The sequence below is a fragment of the Phaseolus vulgaris genome, chromosome 10 (assembly GCF_051622355.1).
Source record: "Phaseolus vulgaris cultivar YP4 chromosome 10, ASM5162235v1, whole genome shotgun sequence".
NCBI classification, from domain to species: Eukaryota; Viridiplantae; Streptophyta; class Magnoliopsida; order Fabales; family Fabaceae; genus Phaseolus; species Phaseolus vulgaris.
In genome coordinates this window covers 8420494-8446134 of record NC_143507.1, presented here as the reverse complement: position 1 = coordinate 8446134, position 25641 = coordinate 8420494, and the positions used below count along the sequence as shown (strand labels likewise).

General features: G+C 37.8%; 1 protein-coding gene across 1 annotated transcript; it reads right to left on the bottom strand.

Moving 5' to 3' along the window:
• Positions 1-15716: 15716 nt before the first annotated feature.
• LOC137812741 (ATPase, F1 complex, delta/epsilon subunit) lies at positions 15717-18364 on the bottom strand. Its single transcript, XM_068614920.2, has 2 exons — positions 17923-18364; positions 15717-16289 (listed from the first exon to the last, which is right to left on the bottom strand). The coding sequence occupies exons 1-2, from the start codon at positions 18169-18171 to the stop codon at positions 15945-15947; spliced, it is 594 nt and encodes a 197-aa protein (XP_068471021.1). The 5' UTR covers positions 18172-18364; the 3' UTR covers positions 15717-15944.
• Between the last annotated feature and the right edge of the window lie 7277 nt (positions 18365-25641).

Genomic DNA, 25641 nt, shown 5'->3' with positions numbered 1-25641 from the left:
GTAAAAACAAACACGGAGAGTTTTGCAAGCTTTCTGTTAAAACAGTTTGAAGGGGGCACTCTTTTTTTCCTAAGGAGGGTTTTTAATGAGGCCACCCAATAAAGAAGAGTTTTCGAAGTTTAAAGTGTTCTAGATTGCATGCTTATTGTTACGAAAGTTTTAGAAAAAAGACCTTGTCACTCGTATGTGATTTAAGGCAAGTTTGAAGATATGTTGCATGCTTTCTAGAAAGTTTTAAGTCCCCATCGCTTTTCGGCGATTGGCGGCATCAGTTAAAGTTTTAAAAGTCCTCATCGTCTTTCGGCGATCGGAGGCACCAACAACGTTTAAAAGACCTCCTCGCCGTCGAGCGAGTGCAGGCGAGAAAGAGAAAAAGTCCTCAGTGTCTCCAGGGGAGAGAAGATGTAGCCCCTGGGGCAATGTAGAGGCACGAGATAAAGACCTTCTCGCCGTCGGGCGAGTTCAAGCAAGATAAAGACCTTCTCGCTGTCGAGCGAGTTCAGGCAAGATAAAATCTTTCTCGTCTCGAACGAGTTCAGGTACGGTGTAGAGGGTGGAAGAAGTTTGAAGGATGGCCAAGGTAGGTTCGAAGAGAACGCCTAGCTGTTCGGCTTATTGTTCTGAAACTCAGGGAGGTAGAGAAGGATCCGAAAGGCGCCTCTACCCCCCAGATGAGGGAACAATAGCCAAGTTACGAAGGCAAAAGGGGGCTTACATCGCCGGGACCCTCTGGCGATCAGAAGAAATTCAGGCGATGGCAAGAGTAAGGGCCCATTTTGATGGAGCAGATCAAGTGAACTACATCTTAAACTATCAGTTGGATTGAAACTTGCTGCTTAGTAAGTAGTTTCACGCTGAAGTTCGTTATCTTAAAGTTCACAAGTTATTAATATGCCATCGTTCGAAAAGTGATAGTTTGATCGAGTTTGAAGCAGTAAGTAAACGGTAGAATCGCTAAGTTAATTTGTTTAAGCGGTTTTTACAAGGAGAAGCAAAGCAAGCAAAGAGACAATATGTAGAAGCGAAGAAGTTATAATAAGAGCAGTATCAGTTCAAGTACATAAGAAGAGGGGAAAAATATTACAAGCAAAGCCTAAAGATTGTACAAAAAGATATCAGGGAATAAGCGGTGGAGGGAGATGACTAATCTTCAGAAGGCACGATCTTCCCATCCACCACTTCGTTACAAATTGATATCATGGAGAGGTCGAGCTCGGGGTACTGGCAGGCGAATTGCTCCAGGGCGGCGTCGAACCCAGCGGCGAGGACTTGGGCGGAGCTTAGTTCGAGCTCTTTGTTTTGTTGTTTGAGCCCCTCGGTTTGCTGTTCCAGCTCGTCAGCTCGTTTCTTCAGTTCTTCAGTTTTCTCACGAGCTTGAACGAGGTCTTCAGCAACCTTTTTGCTTTCCTCCCGCGCCTGGGCCAGCTCTGCAACAGTTCTTTTGTTTTCCTCTCTAGCTTTGGCGAGCTCAGCCACGACGTCATTCCTCTCCTTTTCGACCTTTCCAAGGAGAACCTCCCGATCAACCGACCTTTTCTCAAGGTTCTCTACCTTGGCTGCATCCGCTTTTATTGATGCCTCCAAGTCAGCCACCTTGAGCCGGTAGGGAACCAGCTTACTCTCCAGCTCGATCTTCTCTTGAGCTAGGAGGTGCAGTTTCTGGCGTAGATCGGAGGCCTCCTTGCGTGCAACCCTCAGCTCGGCACTCATGGCGTCTTCCACCCTTGAGTGATCAATCTTCGCCATCATGAGGTTGCAGGACAGCTTTTCTGCCTCGATCCTTATCAGGCGATTATCCTCTTGGAGTGTGGAGATATCATCCTGAAGTTTTTTGCTGGAACTCTCCACAGCTTTTGTTATGATGGAGGGGAGGTCCTCTGCCATCATCTTGAGTTTAGCTGTGAAGGGCCCCCAGATTCCTTTGACCGCGAGGGGAAGGCTTGCAGCCGCTGTTGGTGGAGGGGCTGAAGGGGCCTGATGCTGACTCTCACCACCACCCTCTTGAATTGGTTGTTGAGGTTGGACTTCCTGGCGTGGTGGTGATGTGGGGGACTCGGTAATGAGTATCGGCGAGTTATGAGCGCCTTCATCCCCACCTGGTGTAGCTTCGGCGATTGAGGCAGTTGAAGGAGGACCCTCTCCAGCAGATACGAATGGTGTGGAGGCGCTCGGAGGGTTCTCCATGAAGTTAGGCTCGTTGCCTTCAATCGCAAGAAGTGCAGCTGCCAAAGGTATTGCTTGGACTGGCGGTGTTGGAGCTGGTGGAGAGGGCGGTGTTGGTGTTGGGAGAGCAGGTGGTGAAGGAGGTGCCACCCTTCTCCTTTTGGTAATGAGGCCGTCCTCAGTCGCCTCATCATCTTCATCTTCGTCTTCTTGAACCACTTGAGGAGTTTTCCTCTTTGGTTTCTTTAGGACGAGCTTCTTTCGTTGAGGGGCGGGCAGTGCCTCTAGGGGAGCTGGGCCTTGAGGGGGCGATCTGCCTTGGACAGCGGCGATCTCCACTACCGAGTTTGGTACGGTTTGGGAGCCAGCCGCCAGTTTGTGAGTTCGGGCGAGCGCCCTCAGTTCAGCTAACTTGCCTTTGCCCAGCATGAGATCTGCACAGTGCAAAAATATACAAGTAAGCGCAAAGGCAAAGGTGAAATGTATGAGTACGTGTGCAAATGAGACAAACAAGTGGTGCAGGAAATAAAAACCAAGTCTAGTGCGCAACAAACAGGACCCCCAATAATAGATAACGGAGATGCGCAATCAATCCCAACACTAGACAAAAACCTAGGTGTCGAGGTAAGTACTAACCTATGTGAGCTTCGAGTTGGCCTTCGAGGAACTCGAAGGATATTATTGCGGAGGTGGGAAAGGTGATGTTAGCAGTCGCTACACTCTTCTAGAAAAGGCATAGGTCCCTGTCCAACTCGCCCATGTTTTCAGGACTTCTTGGCCTTCTGAAGCTCTCTTTGGAGTCCTTATTTCCCTTGTTTACCCAGTACAAGGGAAAACCATCGAGCAGCGAAGGGTCTTGATCATTTTGGCGCACTTGGACGAACTTTCCCTTCCAATCTTTGTAGGATTGCTGGAAGATAGAGAGGATCGATCTCCCAGCAATCCCGTTTAAGCTCACTCAGGGGCGGTCTCCAGGATTCTTGGCCTCGAACAGGAAAAGGAAGACGTCTACCGAGGCCGGTAGTCCCAAATGCGCGCACATAATTTGGAATGCCCGCACGAATGCCCAGCTGTTGGGATGGTGCTGGGCAGCGGCGATGTTGAGCTCGGTTAATAATTCTCGTTCAAAACGAGTGAAGGGAAGCCTGAGTTTCACCTTCTTGAAAAGGGTGGTGTAAACGAAGCAGAACAACTCGTCGTTGTTCCCCTTGTCATCCGCGCAGATTGGCACGTCAGGAGGGCAAGGCAGCACCATCAGTTTGTCGTCGTGCTCCTTGTGGAACGAGAGGTTGGGTTCGTCCCCTTTCTTCCGTCGCAGCACCGCCAACGCAGAGTTTACTGAAGAAGTCTCCTTCAGCAAAGTTGGGGTGGCCCATGGGTAGAGTTTTTTGTAGTCTGGAGTGGGAATGGAGGCTCCTCCGGCGACTGGTGGGGTTGCCTGAGCAGGGTCGGGACGAGAGGTTGCAGGTCTCTCAGCCTGGGAAGAGGGAGCACCAGATGCTCGCGGTAGGTTATGCGCTTGGGATGGAGGGTTTCGTGATGAAGGAGGAGGATTCGCGGTGGTCTTTGTACGAGCCATCGCGGGAACTGCAAAGGAAAAAGAAAAAAGGAAGGTGAACGAAGGTTGTAGAGATCGACTCGATTGCGGACGAAGGATGAAAAACGAACGAACGAGAGTTCGTTGTGATGAAAGTAATGGAAGACGAAGCCCTAAGCTACGAAAAGGGAGAAGAAGAAGAAACAACCCACAGCTTATGCACCAGACAGATAAAGGATGATGCGAATCGATTAAAATGCAGCAAGTATCAACAGAGGAAGTAAAAGAGGTACCTTTCGATGATCAGATGAACGTTGAAGGGAGTTGAAGATCGAGAGAGTTGAAGAGCGTCGTGGGTTTGCAGAGAAAACTTAGAGTGTTTTGAAAATGCAGAGAGATGATGAAACAGTAGAAACGAAGGGGTTTAAGGGTTTTTCAAACGTTTTTAGAAGCGCAAACGGCAGCTGAAGATGACCGTTGATGAAGCTACGTGTTGAGCGATTGGAAAAAGGTGTTTGGTGGAGCGTCAGAAAAGAAGAGGGTACGAGCGTTTGGAATTCCGCGCCAATGCCACGTAGGTCAACAGTGACGTGACACCTTAGTCTTTTCGCTGGACAAGTCTTCGCTTAAGACTGGGGGGCTTGTGTACCGCCCAGGTGGTCGGAAGTGATGACGTGGCAGCAAGCTATTATATAGGCGTGTTGAACGGGGCACCTGGCTGGCAGAAGGGAAGGAAGTCGGGGGGCTCGTGTAGTCGCCAGTTATTAAGTTGGCGTGCTCCGATCTCTACCAAACCTAAACCGGCGGTCACTGGGTTTGAGATGAAGTTGCCGGATGTGAACCCAGGCGACCAAGTGATTAGAGATCGCCGAAAGAAGGACATCGTCGAAGGATCAGGGAAACTTGTTCCAGGCTTTCGAAACAGAGGATGAAGTCGTCAGATGGTCATTCCCTAGCTGGCCAGAGGTTGAGGTCGAAGAACAGCTTACCCGAGCATGCACGATGAGGCAAGTGAAGTAGATCATGAAGGCGGCCGGCGAGACCACATGGAAGGTGTGTATGAAGGCACCCGTACTCGCCACACAGAAGAGATCACGCTCCAAGGTAGTTATGTGCTGAGTTGTTTCCTGCATAAGTAACTTAGCTAAAAGCCTGAAGAGTAAGAAGTGACGCCCAAGTCAAGGATGCTCCAGATGATGACACGTGTACAACTGGATGCGAGCCACGTGTCCAGATGTGTAAGTGTCAGGAGAGAGAAAATGCACAGGTATATAAGAGATTCTAACGAACTTCTGAGGTACACGCGCGTTTTAGAATACTTCTTTTACGCTTGCGAGAACTTGAGTACGCTGAGAGAGAATTTTGCACGGTTCCTGAAAGTTCTTAAGTTTTCTCTTAGTATTTGGTGGTTCAGTCGCTGACTTGGGCGTCGGAGCGTGATCGGCCGCAATGGCGCCGTTCTGTCTTTTTGCAGGTTCTTGAGGTGAATCAAAGCGAAGGACGGAAGCTAACACGACGCAAAGTCGATCCAGATTTGACAAGGCAAGGCTCTTGCGTCTTGGTCAACAGGCAGGATCAAATATAATGAGTGCAATTTTATAAAAACTAAATCTATGTCTTTTTCTTACTTTTGAAAGTAAAAATAAAACATTTCAAAATTTAAAAATTAGTTTCACTCTATTTGAAAAAATTACATTTAAAAATTAACCAAAATAAAAAATTCACCTGATTTCTATATATTTAGGACTTTTTAGATAATTTTTATTAGATTGAGAATCATTCATATTACAACTTCTTTGGAACAAATTTGTCATATCTCTTACTCTCTTTAAAAAAAACTACTTCAAACTCTAAATCACCATTCTTTCTTTCTCTGGTTCTCTCTTTCCACCAAACATATAAAGAAGGAAATTTTGTCAGGTTCATGTAACTATGTATCAGATCAAAGTTGTTTTGGTCATGCATCCATGCCATCATTGTTTTTGTCATAGGATGTTTGCTCTACGTATTCATCTTTCATCAAAACAATGGCAAACACAACAATCTTCACAATTCCATGTTTTTTTGTGAAAAATGCCACTCTTAGTACTTTCACCTACACCAACACCCTTCATTAAACCTCACCCTTCAACTCATTGTATTCCTACCAAATTCACCATCATCGACTATATCAGAGCCACTGCCTCCTACAACAACATCATATTGGCTACCAAGGTTTTAGCTACCAACTTTAAAATCTAAATAATTGGTAGCTAGAACCTTGGTAGTTGATCAAATACCAATTTAGAAACTATTTATCAATAATAGAAACTAATTTAGATACCAATAATTCTTTTAGTTTCTAAAATAATATCTAATTTAGTCAATATAGCAACTAATTATTTTTTGTCTCTAAAATTGGTTTCTATTTAATGATTTTCTAGTAGTGATATATGTGTGTGTGTTCTCTTATTATAATCCAATAGAAAATAAATATCTATTATGAAACATCTAATAAAATGGTTTTTAGATCATGAGATCGTCTACTGAATTGATCATTAAAAACTAATAACTCTTAGAAAGCAAAACACAATATGGTTAGACATTTACTGTAATACATACTGCAGAAGTACATACACCAGACGCTCGTTGCAGAATGTATAACAAATTGACTTATTTCATCTTGTTGCCCTCTTTCAAACTCTTTAAATGAGTGTTTAACATGTTCTTAATTTCTCAATTATTTTCCAAAACTCCATTTTTGGGTAATAGACGTTCAAAAAATTTCACTTAGCTTAAACGTAATTTGAAAACTATGTTTATGAAACTTTCAAAATCCCAAAATCTAGATGTTTTAGATCAACCACAATGGATTAAAGAGAAAAAAAATGATGTTATAGAGGTCACTCGTAGTGGAACTAAGAAATGTGACTATCCTTTTAGATTGCGAGGGAAATCGGTAAAAGCTAGTAAATGATGGATAGTGAAATTAAGTTAGGTCTCATAATCATGACTTGACAAGGACATTGATGGTTCATTTGTATACTAGAAGGTTAATAGTTGATGAGAAGACTATGCTTGTGGATAAGACCACCTAAGCCTGACAACTTTACTGTAACATCTATGTGCTCATGAGGTGCTTCCAGCTTATTCATTTTTCTCTCATGAGAAACCAATTTATAATGAATATCATTTCAGATTTTGCATCTAATAAATAACACACTAAATTCCTCTATCATATAACAACATCATTACTTATCATACCATTCCATAACTATCTTGCCACTTGTCCTTATAATAATCAATAATGACTTATTCTTTGACCCTCCAAGATAACCTTCATCTTTCACATGTGATTCTTCATGTTAAACATTATCTTCACCTTCATCACTTTCCACAATATCAGTAGGACCACCACATTGTCTTCTTCTAACTGATGTAGTTGATCGCACATGGTGAACCTTAGAAGAACCTCCTCCTCTAGTTCTAACCATCTTCATGTACATATACATCAATACAAAACACCATAAACCATCCAAATACAAACACGCACACACACTTCCATAATATGTTTTTCAGAATAGCTTTTTGAAATAGCCTTTCCAGAATATGATTCTAGAACAAAAATCTGGAAACATATTTTGGAAAGGCTATTTCAGAAAGTTGTTCCGGAAAGCATAATTCAGAAGTGTATTCTAGAATACCAAATCTGCAATACATATAACATGCACCCTTCCACTTCTATTCTATAATCAGTTTCCAATTTTATTCTAGAAAGAAAAATCTGAAAGAAAAAAAATAAAACTCACCTCTCTTCTCGAACAAATTGTGCCTAAAAACACTCTAAAGAAGCACCGGAAACCACTAAAAGTTGGGCACAAATTGCTACAAATCACTCACGATTCTTACAAACCACTCAAAACAGGCACAACTTGCACATAATCACCGTCGAAACAATATCCCCACTTGTGTAGAGGAAGAACATCCAAAACCTAGGTTTATTTAAATCATAATAAAGTCATTTTTTTCATTTCACATAAGGCATTGTGTGTATGTTCAAATTCTGCAAATAGAAAAAAAACTAACATGATTCCTTCCAGAATGAAGAAAATAACATTGCAAGCAAGTACAAAAATAATTCAAAAAAATACTAATAAAAATTCTAATAATATTAATCAACAAATAAATTTAATAATGTGAATTGTTTTTTAACCATTCTTACGTTTTTCTATTTTTATCCTTATAAACACAATCACTTTTATTGATTGAATAAATAAATTCTTCACAAGGTGAAAGCATCAACTTCATTTGCAAATATTATATTTGCTTCTTTATCACAATTATTCCAATCTAAGTAAGAAAAAGTATCTTCCACATGAGTTTTAATCTCATCCTAGCTATTGTCTTCTTCAAACACCATATATGCTTGTTATAATCATTTGAGTAACATGATCATCCAATCTCACTACACAAAATCACTAAATTTGAGAGGGCAAAAAACACACAAAAACAGGAAAATACCGACGTAAAATAAAAAATTTTGTGAACTTTGCATCCCATAGCTAATGGAAGCTAAACTCATGGACACAAACACACTAGCGTCACAATTGAAACCCCACGCTATTTTGCGTAGGTTTAGCTAATGCAATTATTGTAGGCTAAGCCTATGCAAAATTGACAATATAATATAAAATATAATATAATAAATCTGATTTTCATCGGACAAAGTCACGATTGTCAATCCAATTATTGTAGGCTAAGCCTAAGCAAAACCGATCATATATATGAATATTAAGTAATATATATTGTTCATTGCCAAAACTGTAAAATAATACTCCAAACCTAACTAATATGAATATGCATCAGTAAATGGATCTCCATTCCAAACTAAAATTGATTTTTCAATTCTCTAGAAATATAACATTTATATCTCCACATATGAATTTCTCAGCAAATTAAAATTATACTTTAATTTCAATAATAAAGTTTGTAAATTTCTAAAGTAAAATTAAATCTGAACATAAATTAATTTAAATAAAAAATCAAATTTAAAAGACCAATACTATGGAGGATGGATTAGAGGGCCAGTTTAAAAACAAAACAAAAAATGAAATATAGAACCCTAAAAAAAGCCCCAAATTATGAAACCTCAATCACTCAAATTGCGGTGCATCTCAGTCGCTCACACCTCCGCTGCTTGTGTCTCATACACGTCTGTTGTTCTCCTCCTCGTCAGCGGCGTCACTTCTGTTCAAGATTGTGGTGTTGAAGATATCGTCACTGCTTGCAGTAGCAGTTGTCTTTGCGCTTGCCTCCCGCGACCATCGTTTGCGCGTGTCCTCGTTGCACTCCCTGTTGTCGTGCTCGTCGTCATCAAATCTCGCTTTTAATTCTGAATCTCGCGCAACAAAGCTTCAAACGGCCAACGAAGCTCAAATCACCACCATATACCACTACTCACCTTCAATGACACCACTAGTCAACCGCGTGCATCTTCGCGGACCTTCGCCGCAGCAGACAATAATAATTTTTATTTTTGGGCCAACGCAAAATTTTGGAAGCTAATTTGTATTTTTCTTGTAGTGTCTATTTGCCTTTGATTTTATTTTACTTCTATAATGAAGCTTTATTCTTTTACGTTAACAAATATGAATATCATATATACATCCAAATACCTTGAAATAAGCTATTGAATTCATCCCAAGCCTCTTCTTGGGTTTTATTCTTCACTGCAAATGTTTGACACTGATTAATAATGTGAATTATCCCGTTTTCAACTTCAAAATAAAGTATTTTTTGTTGAATCAAGTGTGTTCAAGCTTTGAAGAATCCAAATCCTAAGTGTTTGATGGAAGGCTGGTGATGCTTGATGTTGCTGAGGTGCTTTAAAATAGGATCTGGGGTAGATTACATTTGTAATCCACTCTTTGTTGAATCTAAAGCTTAAGTATTTTCAAATCTTTTAAGTTTAAAGTGTTTTTCAAACTAAGTGAAAAACAACCAGTTGTATTGTCGAAACAACCGATTGTTTATACTTAGGTGTTTTTGAAAAAGTTTGAAAATTGTTTTGGATGGTTGACTTACTGTCAAACCAAAACAACCGATTGATTCGCTATTTCAACCGATTGTTTGTTTGGAATTCTAACAGAAACAATTTTGTTTGTTAAAAGAGCTTTAATTGATTTCATAACTGAATACGCTCCTGCTTTAAATGTTTTGACCAAGATTTGAATACTATAAGTAGTTTGTTAATGTTTTATAACAAACAACAAGAAAGAAAAACAGATTTTGAGTTTTTCAAAGAGTTTTCAAGCATTTGAGTTCTTACCTTGAGCTTTGGTTATTCAAGAGAGAAATAGAATATGATTACTCTGTATTGATTTTAGTGATTTTGTAACAGTGTAATTCGTTCTGTGATTTGTGTATATTCTGGTGTTGTAAAGCCAAGAAGGGTTGTGTTCTCTTGAGGTTGTCAAGATCAACATTCTTAGTGGTGTATGTGCTGAGCCAAAGGAAGTGTGTGTCTTGAGGGGATCAAGGTCACTTCTTTGGTGGTGTGTGTATGTAATCTGGATTTGATTACCTAGTGGATTCCCCAGTGGTTTCTGGGAAACTGGATGTAGCTCTTGGGTTAAGAGTGAACCAGTATAAACTGTTTGTGCAATTCTCTCTTCCTTAAACTCTTTAATTTCAGTTGCTGTTAGTTAGAATATATGGCCTTAAACGAGAGGGGGGGTGAATTGTTTAAGAAAGATTTTAGAAAACTTTTAAGCTTAGAATGAAAAATACTTCAAGAAAACCTTGATTAAGAATTCAGTTTTTCAAAGCATAAAGCAAAAGCACAATACTGAAAAAAACAATCGGTTGTTTTACTGAAACAATCGGTTGTTTATACCAGTTATTAATTGACAAAACTGAATTTAAAGAGATAGGGATAGAGAAATTGTACACAGTTGTTTATACTGGTTCACTCCAAATCCAGAGCTACATCCAGTCTTCTCGGAAACCCTGAGGATATCCACTAAGCAATCACCACTTGATCACTTACAGAACAACCAAGAGAATGACCTTGAACACCTCAAGAAACACACTCTCCTTGGCCAACACTAAGATTGCTGATCTTGAACACCTCAAGAACACACAACCAATCTCAGCAAACACATAAACGAAATTGTTCAACATAGTACAAGGATTACACTTGTTACAGAAGATAATCTGAAATCAATACAAGCATAATCCTATTCCAGCACTTTGATCAATCACAAACACTTAGCAATCTCAGCACTTTGAAAAACTCTCTTAGAAAAACTTTGTCAAAGATTCTTAATTCTTAAATCTGTTTTTCTGAATATATTCAAAGATGTAGTTTGTTATCAAATCTTAACAAACTCTTAAATAGCATTAAAAGATTGGTCAAAGCATTTAATGACTGGAGCGTAAGCAGTTAAATCATTTAAAGCTCAGTCAAAGAAAACAGTTTTTCTGTTATGGTCCCAAAACAAACAATCGGTTGTTTCCTCGAATCAATCGGTTGTTTTGGTACTTAACAGTTCAACCATTCAAAACAGTTTTCAATCTTTTTCTCAAAACACCTAAGTATAAACAATCGGTTGTTTCGACAAAACAATCGGTTGTTTTAACTTAGTTTGAAAACATTTTACTTTCACAAAGCTTGAGAATGCTAATGCTTTAGATTTAATCATAGGGTGGATTACAACATATAAACTATCCCAGAACAAAGCTTAAACCAGCACAGCAACATCAAGCATAACAGAGGCTTCAACATCCTTCAAAGGATTTGGATTCTTCAAAACATTGAACACCACTTGGTTCAACAATTTTTACTGGTATAACCGACTATTTCTGCGAAACAACCAATTATTTTTCTGTTGCTTTTCTGTTTTGAGCTCTGTTCTTGGTAAACTGAATTTCTAAATCTGGTTTCTTGCAAAGAATTTCATTCTATCTTAAAAAGTTTGTGAAAACTCCTTTTAAACCATTCACCCCCTTCTAGTTTAAAGCCATACATTCTAACATTTTTGACATCTTTTTGTTGAGAAAGCATGTTCTGAACAATACTTATGATTGTTCGATTCTTTCGCTCCACTATAACATTAGGTATAAGGGGTTGTCAGGTGCCTTCGAATATCATTCTCAGTGCAAAAATTTGCCAATTCAAGTTATATGAATTCACCCCCATAAGTTGAACAAAGTTCCTTTCCACTATTGGATGTTGACTAAACGGTCCATAAATATCAGCACTAATTCAAGAATTTGGGATGCTCTCCACCTATAGCACATGGAAATGAATTCCTTTGTTGCTTTCTCGTGAGACAATTTTTTCATACCTTTGATAAGGTGTCAAGATAAGGAAAACCTCACATCATTCTATTTTGTTGAAGTATATTCATACATGTGAAGCTTAAATGACCATATCTACAATGCTAAAGTATGATTGAATCTTTTGTCAAAGTGTTAAAACAAGCTTCCTTCTTTAGTTGGTTTTCTTAGACAAATTGAACAAAACATTGTTGTTTTGAAAATCAACCCCTTTTTCATGGTGATGCATTCTGCATAGTCTTCCCTTTACCAAAATTTCAAGACCCTTCTCTGTCAACGTTTCAATACTTAATAAGTTGTTTCTTAATCTAAGAATATAAAATACACTAGTAAGGATATGTCCAATACCATTTATCAATATCTAAATAATACCTTTCACCATCATAATCATGCTTAACATCATAATCATGCTTAAGTTGTCTCCATATGTCATTATTGTTCCAAAGCTTTCATCTAGACTACATTACATATATGAATTAAATGATTAAACTTCATGGTTCATGAATTAAAATAATTATTTGAACCATCTGTTTTGATGATTCATATAAGTGATATTACATTTTCTTGTAAAATTTTGACCACATATATTTTTGTTAAATATTAAATTTCTACTATTGTCATATTATAATTAATTTAACAATATATTTATATGATAATCATATTAAAATAATGACATGACGTTGATTATATTAATAATAACAATACTAATATAATAACAATGACATATCCAAATACTTCTAAAGTATCAACTTTTTATGTTCACCAAGTAAATGCAGTAACAAGCTTCAATATTGGAAGATGTTGTTGGAGAAAAGAATAGAAGTGAAGTTTATGGCACTACGGACTTGGCTACTAACATCTGCTATGAAGTGTCATCCCTCAATCAGCCCTCCTTACATCTTGTAGCACTGGTTATAATGACCAATTTTCTTGAGAATGAATCACTTTGTTAACAAGTCTAACAAGCAAATAAAAAGGTTGATGTAATAATTGAAAGAGTTAACTAGCACATCAAAGGACTCCACAACTGGAGGACACAATCAAGTTGATGCAACAACAATTATCTATGATGATGGAACAATAACTTGACAACAATTCAACATGTACGAGTCAGGTCTACCCCTGCTATGTTGAAGATTTTGATGATCAGTCCCTTACTTGAAGTTCACCCATAATATAAGTTTAATTATTTATTTTTTCATGTGTTAAGTGTTTTATTTATTTTAAGGTATAATTACCTTATTCGTCCTTACATTTAGGGTCAATATTCAATTTAGTACAATGGTTTTTAAAAAAATCAATTTGGTCCCTATGTTTTTTAAAATGTATCCAAATTGGTCATTTTCATTAAGTCCCAGCTTACGACATCAAGTGTTGCTTGTGTGGTTGAGAGAGGGACTTATATAGCAGAGAGAAGGGCTTATGCGGCAAAGAGATGTGAGTTTCTCTTTCTCTTTCAACCTTGCCTTCAAGCTCACAAACACACAGGTTCTCTTCGTCGTCGTCAGTCTCCGTCATCGCCATTGTCCTCACTCCCTGCCTCGCCTTCAGCCACGTCCGCTCCGCCGCCGGCAACCGGTTCCAGTTCTCCTTCCATGCTCACATACTAGTTTACTTTTGAATAGTTAAATTGTTGGAATGTGGAGGTTGCATATAGATCCAAAAATTGGCTTTGTTCACATAAAAGAAGTTGCGGAGAACTAGAAATAGCATGTTGTTAGGTATAAGGTAAATGAGCTCAAACCTATCCATGTCTTAGACATTCACGCAGATACATTATTCCATCACACCATTATGCAGTCACACGATCCTTCGTCACTTATGCAAGCTCTACATTACATCAAAAGTTAGGGGGGGAAACTTTATGGTGAGAAATTGATCCAAGCAAAACCTACTCCGTAACAAGCAGAACGGGGTAGATTAAGAAGGTGGGAGGAGGAGGAGGTGGGAGAGGCGGTGGACGAAGGCGGCGAAGTGACGGGGATGTCGAAGGGACGGTGGCCGGGCGACGGGGAGGAGATATTGGAGAGGGAGCGACGGATGGCTTGGAGGGAGGCTAGCGAGGGTGGGGAATAGTTGATGGACATTGTACAATATTGTCGTGCGCGTGGAAGGAAAAGTGGAACCGGCTGCCGACGGCGAAGCGAGCACAACTAAAGGCGAGGTAGGGAGTGAGGACGATGGGAATGACACAAATTGACGACAGCGACGAGAACCTGGGCGTTTGTGAGCTTGAAGGCAAGGTTGAAAGAGAAAGAAAAACCCACATCTCTCTGTTACATAAGCCCTTCTCTCTGCCACATAAGCAACACTTGAGCCGTAAGTTGGGTTACGGAAGGACCAATTTAGATTCATTTTAAAAAACATAGGGAGCAAATTAATTTTTTTTAAAACCACTGTACTAAATTGAATATTAATCTTAAATGTAGGTCCGAATAAGGTAATTATACCAGGATTAAATGAGAAATGGCACTTCATAACAAATGTTAACAATCAAGTCTATAGTGTTAGAAACTTTACTTTTATTTTTTCTTCCAACAATATATTTCTAACATTGAAACTTTCTTGATGCACTTATTTAATGAATATAAAAAATTAACCTTCAAAACTATATGATTGTATATAATTGTTATTATATTAGTATTGTTATTATTAATATAATCATAGAATCACTTTTAATATGATTATCATATAAATATATGGTTAAATTAATTTTAATATGATAATTAGAGTTTTAATTTTTAACTAAAAGATATGTGGTCAAAATTTTAATTTACAAGAAAATGTAATATCACATATATGCTATTCGATGATTAATTAAAACAGACGGTTCAAATAATATTTTAATTCATCAACCATGAAGTTTAATCCTTTAATTTATCTATGTAGTGCAATACTTTTACTTTCCTAATTACAAAATTATATTTTAAAATTTTCTTGTCCCTTTTGTAACATTTACTTTAATTTCCTCTTAAATAAATAATTTTTTACTAAAAAGTAATCTTAATTATTTCAGTTCAAGAATGTATAAGCATTGAAGAGTTCAGATTTAAAAACTAAAACTTTATTATTATTATTATTTTCTCCTTATTAACCATTTCTCTTAATAAATGTAAATGAGTTTCTCTGATTTGCAATAATAAGGATATTTTTCTTGTTTAATAAGACTCACAGAAAGCAAATTAAAATATCATATTATGATTCTGCAATGGAGATAGTCTACATTAATTTGAAGACACATTAAAAAAGAAAATAAAAATTAATACTTCATGTTACTTTGATTATTTTAAGAACTAGGGGTGGAAAGATTTTAATACTATTTTTTCTTTGAAGTATTATAGTATTGAAGATCTGCATTTATTTTAAAAAATAAGGAAAAATATTATTTAGTGCCTATATGTTTTCTCAATTTTGGTTTTGATTTATGTAATACTGAAAATGTAAGGGTCTTCAGGTACTCCTTTGAAGAACAGAACTGGATCAATAAACACTATCAGACTGAAAATCTCAATCTAACTCAAAATGCTTCAACTTCTCTCGTGCAGCTCTCAATTTTAATCCATAACAATCGTTATACTGGTAAATTTCATGCATGTGAAGCAGCACAATGAAGCACAGTGTTATAGACAGACATGAGTGAAGCTATTATGGAGTTGCATTAGATGACTAAGAATATAATATAGTGCCTATAATAATATAATCCAAAACAAAAAATGAAGCTTTAGTTTCTAATTTGAAGGTCTTGCCCAACATCCTTGAGCTAGAAGGAAGCTGTTGAAATATTATTTTATGAAATCACTTTGAACACAGAAATTCATGGTGAAAATGTTCTTTGGCAACTTTGATTACACCGTGACAAATCAACGCCACGCAGTTGGGGGGAAAAACAAATACAAAAGGAAATGACTCAACACTACAGTACTTATCAGGCTGAAAGAGCAGAGTTGAGAGCGCTATGAACGTCCACCCCAATCTGAGCCTCAGCTTTCTCCAAGTCAGTTGAGGCTGAGTTGAGCTTCTGGGTGAAATCTTGAAGGCCCTTCTGAACTAGATTTGCATCAATTCGATCTACCGGCACGGCCTCAACAGCTATTATGTCAGCAACAGAGTTTGCGTGGATGAATGCAAAGCCACTGCTGACAAAATATTTTGTCACATCGTTCCCTTCATGAACAGAGAGGACACCAGGTTTCAACTCAGCAATTGTTGCTACATGTCCTGGCAGAACACCCATCTCTCCAGTTGTTGCTGGTACAATCACCATGTCAACCTGTTGCACAAAATTGTGTCATTTTTCAAGGAACATCAGTTAAAGAATTTTCTCTTACTAATATGCAAAACTTGGATTGGATCAAACCAGAGAATGTGAAACATGAAAGAACAAGAAAAAAAAAGCATATAAAGAAAATGGGTCAATATTCAGCTTCTCCCATGGGTTAAAATCAACTTATCACCTCAGGTTTAGGAGAAAGTCTCCACAAAATTGATCTGCTGTATCTTCATGATGACAATGACAATAAGGATAAGAAATTGAGAATGGCATATTATCAACCTATAATCGGATCCGAAGCCAGCAAACATGCCCTTGGTGGACGAGATTGGAAAATTACAGGTAACAACAAAAAATATGTTCTCTCTGTTTATTTGATCCTTTTTCATTCCGGATTGCCAATACTATTGCAGGCACACTTTTCATGTCAACTAAATGCAATCACATATACCACAAACTAATAACACTATCTCTAGCAGCTATGTGAACCACTGAATTTAACAGCTTAAATAAATTTAATTAGAAGAGTCACACACACCAGTTTAATCAGACACCTCAAAATTTACATTTGAAAATACTGGAGTGCTTTGGAATGTAGACTACTTAGAATGCATACCTTGTATTAAAGATCGGAGGAAGTAATTTATACTATAATAAAATTATTAGACATCCGTATCTCCTTGAATTGGAAGCTTGATTATGTTCCCCGAAATCAATTATGTTCGGATTTCTCAGTATTGATTCTTGTAGCAACATTAGTGTAATAGAGATCGATTACCCAAAGTCAATCAATGGTAGGGATGACCAAATCCAATCACCAAGTTTTCCTACATTTTACCATTTCACACCTAACTCACCATGTCAAAAAGCTAAAAGTGCCAAGACACAAATCTTGTTTTCTTTAGTCATTCAACATGCATACATAGATACAGAGTCACAGATACACACACATAAGCGGAATAAACAGGAATCTGTGCAACATTTTACCATAGAGTATACAATAGCAATGGAGGAAACATTGATTTAAAAAAACGCGAGTATCCAACTAAATAAAACAAGATCCCAAAAAAAGGTAAGCCAGATAGTCACACACACATGTAACCAGTAGAGATTCAATGAAATTTCAGAAAATTATGATGATCTGAAACAACTATAAGCGCGTTTTGGGAAAGTACTTTCCCATCAATTTCAGTTGTTTCATTGAAAAATAAGTCATTTATAAATAAGATAGACACGAGACATCAACAGACATTTAGTAAAAAAACGAATTACCTAAAAAATGAATTGTTTTCATGAATCTGAAAATTTGTAATTTATGACTATTTTCAGATTTTTTTTTCCCGTCAGCTACATACCTATTTTAAAATCATCTATAACAAACTTTATAAGAAACGATTCTGATCATAATCGATTACAACAATAATCTGAAACACAACATCTAATTTTCACATTTTTCCCAAACACAACCTAAATAAACAGAATAGCTTGAAAATTTTCCATTTCCATCAAACAACGCAACGACAAATCTCATTAACCCTAGACCTACATCCCCAGATCAGCACGTACGAAACGCAGAAAGACACAATCCAAAACAGAAGCTACGAGAGATTCAAAGAATAAGAAAAACCGTGACCTCTTTTGCGGACAATTGGGAAGCGTAGGGGAGGACGAAGTTGACGGTGAGTTTGGAAGGGAGAGCCGAGGGAGTCGGCGGCCGCGCCTTCATGAACGAGAGCGGCGTCTTCGGAGGCTCCAGATTCGGGCTCACTTTCTTCCACGCCTCCGCGAAGCTTGAATTCACAACGGGCGTTGCCGGTGCGTCGGTGGAGAGGCGTCGGCGAGAGACTCCGGAGAGGAGGGAGGAGGTAGCACGGCGGAGCATGGCGATATTAGAGTCGGATCGCTCGGTCTCGCTAGGTCGGAGAGAGAGAGAAAGAGTGAAGGAGAGTGTAGAGAGAGAGAGAGAGTGAGAAGGGTGAAATTTGAAGAGAGAAATGGGTTAACCTGTGTTTGGACTTTGGAGCAAGTTTTGCGCGTCGGAGTTAAACATTGGGCTTAACACAGCCCAAATTTTACTTTCCTAAACTGTCTCTTTGCTAATTCTTTCCGCACCTTATCAATTGTGACCTGCACCTAATGTATTTTAAAAAATTTAAAATTGTCCTTCATTTTATAATTGAAAATTCGGAATTAAAAATAAATATTCTGGTTCTGAAAAAGCAATTATGGAATACACAAAGATACATTCCAGAAAAGAAATTATGAAAAAAAAAATCCAGACATTCTGAAAAAAAGATTTTCGAAACTAGAAAAGTGATTTAGAAATCCAATTCTAGAAATGTTAGCCAGAAAAGAACATTTGAAATGTATTTTTATCCACACATCCTCTTATTTAACTATTTGGATTGGGGGGTGACACTATAGTTGAGGACGGATGAGAGGGTGTCACCCCGTTTTGATTAAGGCAAAGGAGAGGGTGGGGGAGCAATGGAAGAGAAAGTTGAGTGCCTAAGGCTACCTCACAGGTTTGGAGAGAAAAGAGAGAAGAGAAGGTCACGTAATACATAATCTTTTACCATTGTTTCTATTGGGGATTCTCCTTAATTTAATGGGAGACCATGACCAATGAATATTGGTAACACTGTTGTGAGGGAGCTGAATTATTGATACCCCTCAATTAAGTCAGGAAGGGGGAGAATTGTTGGAAATCCCTCCTTAATTTAGTGGGAAATTATGACCAATGAATATTGGTAACTGATACGTTGAATATATTCAGTGATGGTCATTCCAAAAGTTTTTTGGAATTGTAACTCTCTCTTGAAAATGTAATGAGAATTAATCTCTTTCTAAAGAAACCTTCCTCTCATTCTCTGTATAAAGGGAACTTCTGAGGAAAAGAAAAACAAGCAAGTGAGAAGAGCAGTATAGAGAGAAATGAGAGAATAGATAACCACCATAATGATGAGATTAAAAGTCCTAGTGAGATACTAGAGAAACTTTGTATTTCATCCTTGTTGGGTGAGATTGAATGTTATCCTCAGAGAGTGAGATAAACAAATATTGTAATCCTACTTTTCATAGTAGACAGATTTTTTGGACTAGGTCCCATGGGTTTTACTTCTCAAATTGAGGAAGTTTTCCCACGTTAAAATTTTTTCGTGTCATTATTCTATTTGCTCCATTTTCTATTATTTGCTTATTGCTTCCACAAGTGCCCATTTTATATCTACATCAAAGGGGAGAATTAATTAATTCTGAATTTTCCCAACAGTGGTATCAGAGCCTTATGTACTAATACAAGATGAAAGGAGTCATTACTCATGAAAGACTTAGGTCTTGCAAAACAAAAACTTGGGATGAAGGTGATCAAAGATCGCTCAAAGAAGTTGATATGGCTATCACAAGAGAAGTACATTGAGAAAACTCTCAAGAGATTCAACATAGATAAGGAAAAAACATGTCAGTGTTTCACTTGCCGAACATTTCAAGTTAAGCACAATGCAATGTAGTGAAGAAGAAAAGAAAGAGATGAGTAGAGTGCCTTATTATTTTACTCTAGGAAGCCTAATGTATGTCATGATTTGCACAAGACCAGATATTGCCCATGTAGTTGGTGTTGTGAGTTGATTCTTGTCCAATCCATTGAAATGTACTGAAGTGGATATTGAGATATTTGAGGGGAACTACCAAAAGATGTTTATGTTTTGGTAATGAAGATCCTATGTTGGTAGGATACTTAGATGCATACACGACTGGAGATGTAGATTCCAGAAAATCCACATAAGGATATTTAACTACTGGGGAGCTGTACCTTGGCAATCCAAGCTACAAAGATGTTTTGCTTTATCAACAACTAAAGCAGAGTACATTGTCGCACCTGAAGCTGACAAAGAGTTAAAATATATGAAAAATATGTTCTCCATTGTGACAACCAAAGTGCAATCCACCTAGCTAAGAATCCTACATTTCATTCTCGGACAAAGAACATTGATTATCGTTATCATTAGATACTAAATGCTTTGGAGCATGAAGAGTTACAGCTAGAGAAGGTTCATACAGATGACAACTGGTCTGACATGATTGTTGGGAAAAATGGGTAATTTCCTCACTAAAACAGAACACTAACAGAGCTACCCGACAAATAATATTGAATAAATAGAGCGGAATAATAAAAGAGATAAAGAGGAAAAAACACACTAGAAAATTGTTAACGGAGTTCGGCCAATTTTGCCTAATCTCTGAGCACAGCTGAAACAACCCACTTTTATTATTATGGGAGAAGATAAATTACTTCCTTCACAGCCTCTGTAATCGCATATACTTTGCCTATGTCGTAGACAAAGCCACTGTAGACTGCAAGGTAGACTTCCAACTAACTGGCGTTTTTGCTAAAGTGAACAAATAGCCAGTTGTAGACCGTCGCTTATCCAAATCACCTGCATAATCAGAATCACAATATCCAACTATGCATTGACCAAGTGATTCATCTTGCTCAAATGCCAATCCAACATCTAAGGTATTTTGGAGGTACCGTAGAATCCATCTCACAGCTTGCCAATGACCCTTGCTCGGATCATGCATGTACCTGTTAACAACACTCACAGCCTGTGAAATATCTGGTCTCGTACACACCATTGCATACATCAAGCTTTCAACTGCATTTGCATATGGGACTTTCACCATGTATTCTCGTTCTTCATCAGCGTCGAAGATAAACGGCTACTCAATTTCAAATGAGGAGCAAGTGGGGTACTTACAGGTTTTGTATCTTCGTGTATACCAAAATGTTGTAGTACCTTCTGCAAATACTGCTTCTGTAACAGCCAAAGTTTTCCCCTCTCTCTATCCCTGTTTATCTCCATGCCGAGAATCTTCTTGGCTTCCCCCAAATCCTTCATCTCGAACTCTTTACTCAACTGAGTCTTTAACCTGTCAATCTCAACTTGGCTCTTTGCTGCAATCAACATATCATCAACATATAAGAGTAAGTAAATGTAGGAACCATCTTCAAGTCTGCGCAAATACACACAGTGATCATATTTGCTTCTCTTGTACTTCTGATCCTTCATGAACTTATCAAATCGTTTGTACCACTGTCTCGGAGATTGTTTCAGTCCGTACAACGATTTGCTAAGTTTACAAACCCAATCTTCTTTACCAGCAACCTTGTATCCTTCTGGTTGAGTCATATAGATTTCCTCCTTCAAATCACCGTGTAGGAACGCGGTCTTTACATCAAGTTGAGCTAGCTCCAAATTCAACTGTGCTACCAAGGCCAACAAAATTCGAATGGAGGAATGTTTAACAACCGGAGAAAATACCTCATTATAATCAATTCCCTCCCTTTGAGCAAAGCCTTTAGCAACCAACCTTGCCTTGTAGCGAACATCTTCTTTATTAGGAAATCCTTCTTACTTTGCAAATACCCATTTGCACCCAATTGTCTTCTTACCTTTTGGTAATTGTGCCAGCTTCCACGTCTTGTTCTTCTTCAAAGACTGCATCTCCTCTTCCATCGCACGTGCCCAATTACCACTCTCTGAACTCAGAATGGCTTCTGGGTAAGTGGATGGAATGTCATCAACAACTGGAAGTGCATAGGCAACCATATCCATGAAACGAGCAGGCTTCTGAATATCTCGTCTTTGTCTTCTAACTACAATTGGCGCTAATTGCTGTTGAGATTCTTAGGAAGGAACCTCTTCCTCATCTGACTCTTCTTCTGCCATAGGAGAGTTACTTGTGGTATTTCGTGTTGGGATCACCATTGTTTGCTCAAACTCCACCTACTTCTGGGCACACTCCACCTGTTGCGGAGTACTATCAGCTCCTTATGGATTTACCTTCTTTAACATGACTGATTCATCAAAGGTAACATCCCTGCTGATAATCTTCTTCTTTGCCTCTAGACATCACAAACGGAATCCCTTCACTCCAGGACTAAAGCCCATGAAAAGAGCCTTTTATGCCCGTGTATCCAACTTTGATTCAATCACATGATAATATGCAATAGAACCAAAACACATGCAAATAATCATAATTAGTTGTAGGTTTTCCATACCATACCTCTAACGGGGTTTTGCCATCTACAACAGATGATGGCAAACGATTGACGAGATGTTAAGCGTATTTCACAGCCTCAGCCCAAAACTCTCTGCCTAACTCAGCATTAGACAACATACAACGAACTTTCTCCACAAGTGTCTTGTTCATATGCTCTGACACCCCATTCTGTTGTAGTGTTTTTCTAATAGTGAAGTGTCGAACTATGCCACAATCTTGGCATACCTCCAGGAACAGATCACTCTTGTATTCTCCTCCATTGTCTGTTCGGAGAACCTTAATCTTCCTTCCTGTTTGGTTTTCAACTTGAGCTTTCCACTTAAGGAAAATTTCAAGCACATCATTTTTGTTATTCATAGTAAACACCCAAACTCTCCTGGAAAAATCATCCACAAAAGTGACAAAATAATGTTTACCTCCGATTGACGGAGTCTTGGCAGGTCCTCACACATCTTAATGCACATAATCCAGAATACCCTTGGTATTGTGAATTGTAGTGCCAAACTTCACTCTTCGTTGTTTTCCCAGAACACAATGCTCACAAAATTCAAGTTTGCAAGCCTTCGTACCTTTCAACAATCCCTGCTTGGTAAGAATTTGCAAGGATTTCTCTCCAGCATGTCCCAACCTCATATGCCACAACTTTGTTGCCTCAACATCCTTCTTAGAGCTAGAAGTTGTTGTCGCTACTGTCCCCACCACTGTATTACCTTGATAGTAACACAGATTGTTCTTCCTCACGCCTTTCAACATCACCAGTGCTCCTGAAGTTGCTTTAAGAATTCCATCTCGCATCGTCACAACTAGGCCTTTAGATTCTAAAGGCCCCATTGAGATAAGATTCTTCTTCAACTTTGGCACATACTGTACATCCTGCAAAATTCTGGTGGATCCATCATGATTCCGCAACTTGATTGAACCTATCCCAACTGTCTTACATGGATCATCATTACCCATGTAAACAACCCCGCCATCAAGTTCTTGAAATTCAAAGAACCATTTCCGAATGGGACACATATGTACAACCAGAATCCAATATCCTCTCATCTGGATATGATGATGCTGAAAGCGAGACAATTAAAGAGATATCTGATTCCACATCACTTTTGCATTCTGCAACATTTGCATCTTGCGGAACCTTCCCTTTCTTCTGTAGTTTTGGACAGTCTTTCTTCCAATGTCCTTTCTCATGACAGAAAGCACACTCATCTTTGGCAACGGCTCGACCTTTAGACTTAGACCTCCCTCTTCTCCCCTTTATTTGGCTTTGCTGACGACCTTTTGCCACCAATGCTTCTTCTGATGTCATTGATTTAGTTTTCATCTTATCTTGCTTTCTCAATTCATGACTATATAAAGCAGAACAAACAACATCTAATGACACATTCTCCTTCCCGTGAAGGAGCGTAGTCTCCAAATGTTCAAATTCATCAGGAAGAGATGATAACAATATCAAAGCCAAATCCTCATCCTCAAACTTCACATCTAAATTCAACAAGTTTGCTACTAATTGATTAAACATAGTGATGTGTGCATTCATAGTAGTACCTTGTTGGTAGTCAAATCGGAACAACCTTTTCTTTATCAGGAGCTTGTTCTGACCACTCTTCTTCAGAAACTTGTCCTCCAATGCCTTCCACAGTTTCTGTGCAGAAGTCTCGTTTTTTACGACATACTTTTGCTCTCTGGACAGGCAGGATCAAATAGTTCCGCATGCCAAACGGTTGATGATGCTCCAGTTTTTCTCCTCTACCTCTTCTGGTTTCTCTCCTTCAATAACAATATCAAGACCCTGCTGAAAAAGAGAGTCAAAAACCTCTCCTTGCCACATGCCAAAATGTCCAGTGCCATCAAATATTTCCACCGCCAATTTCAAAGTGGGGGAGCTGAATTATTGATACCCTCAATTAAGTCAGAAAGGGGGAGAATTGTTGGGAATCCCTCCTTAATTTAGTGGGAGATTATGACCAAAGAATATTGGTAACTGATCCATTGAATATATTCAATGATGGCCATTCCAAAAGTTTTTTGGAATTTTATCTCTCTTAAAAATGTAATGAGCATTAATCTCTTTATGAAGAAGTCTTCCTCTCATTCTCTGTATAAATGGAACTTCTGAGGAAGAGAAAAACAAGAAGTGAGAAGAGCAACATAGAGAGAAATGAGAGAATAGATAACCACCATAATGGTGAGATTAGAAATCCTAGTGAGATACTAAAGAAACTTTGTATTCCGTCCTTGTTGGGTGAGATTGAGTGTTATCCTAAGAGAGTGGGAAAAACAAATATTATAATCCTACTTTCATAGTGGAGACATTTTCTGTACTAGGTCCTACTTCTCAAGTTGAGGAAGTTTTCTCACGTTAAAAATTCTCTATGTCATTATTCTATTTGTTCTATTTTCTATTATTTGTTTATTGTTTCCGCAAGTGCCCATTTTGTATCTACACCAAATGGGATAATTATTTCTGAATTTTTCCAACAGTTCCCTCGCTTTTCTTCACTTGTTTTCAATGAATTAATATTACACTGTCATGCATACACTGCCATGCACCACAATTATTCCATTCAGAGATTTCTGACTTTGCCATAGAAAATCTATTTGACCTTGAATGTGATGAATGCACTTCCTCAATAGGTTAGGTCATAAATAATGTAGGTTCACGAGTTATATAAGCATGAGAAACAAAAAGTGCATTTAAACATATAATTATATTTAAATTTTTAATTTTATTTATTTATTTATTTATTTGTTTTAATTTTATATTATTTTATTATTTTATTTATAATTAAATTTGTACATTATTTTAATTAACTAAAATGTGCACAAAATTAATAATTTTTTTTTTATACATAAAAATAAATTTGTAATTTTACAATTTACACTATTAAAAATAATTCAAAATATATCATCCAATCACTCATATACTTCATTAATTTTTTTTAAAGATTCACTCTAAGGTACCCGATAACATAATATAACTCTTACTTCATTAAAATATTTTTACACATTCACATACCCCGATAACCTAATATAAGAGCAATTTTGTCATTTCAGGTTACTATTGGGATAAAAGTTCAAATTACTATTATGGATTAGAGCAATTCAGAATACGAGAGCTAATATAAGATACCCCGAGAACCTAATATAAGAGCAATTCAGAATATGAGTGCTAAAAAGACTCTTCATGATTTCTTTTTACATATCTGATTAGAGTGGAATGATGAAAATAATCTTTTAAAATTTTTATACTTTTGAAAAAATAAATTTATATATTTAGAATGTCATA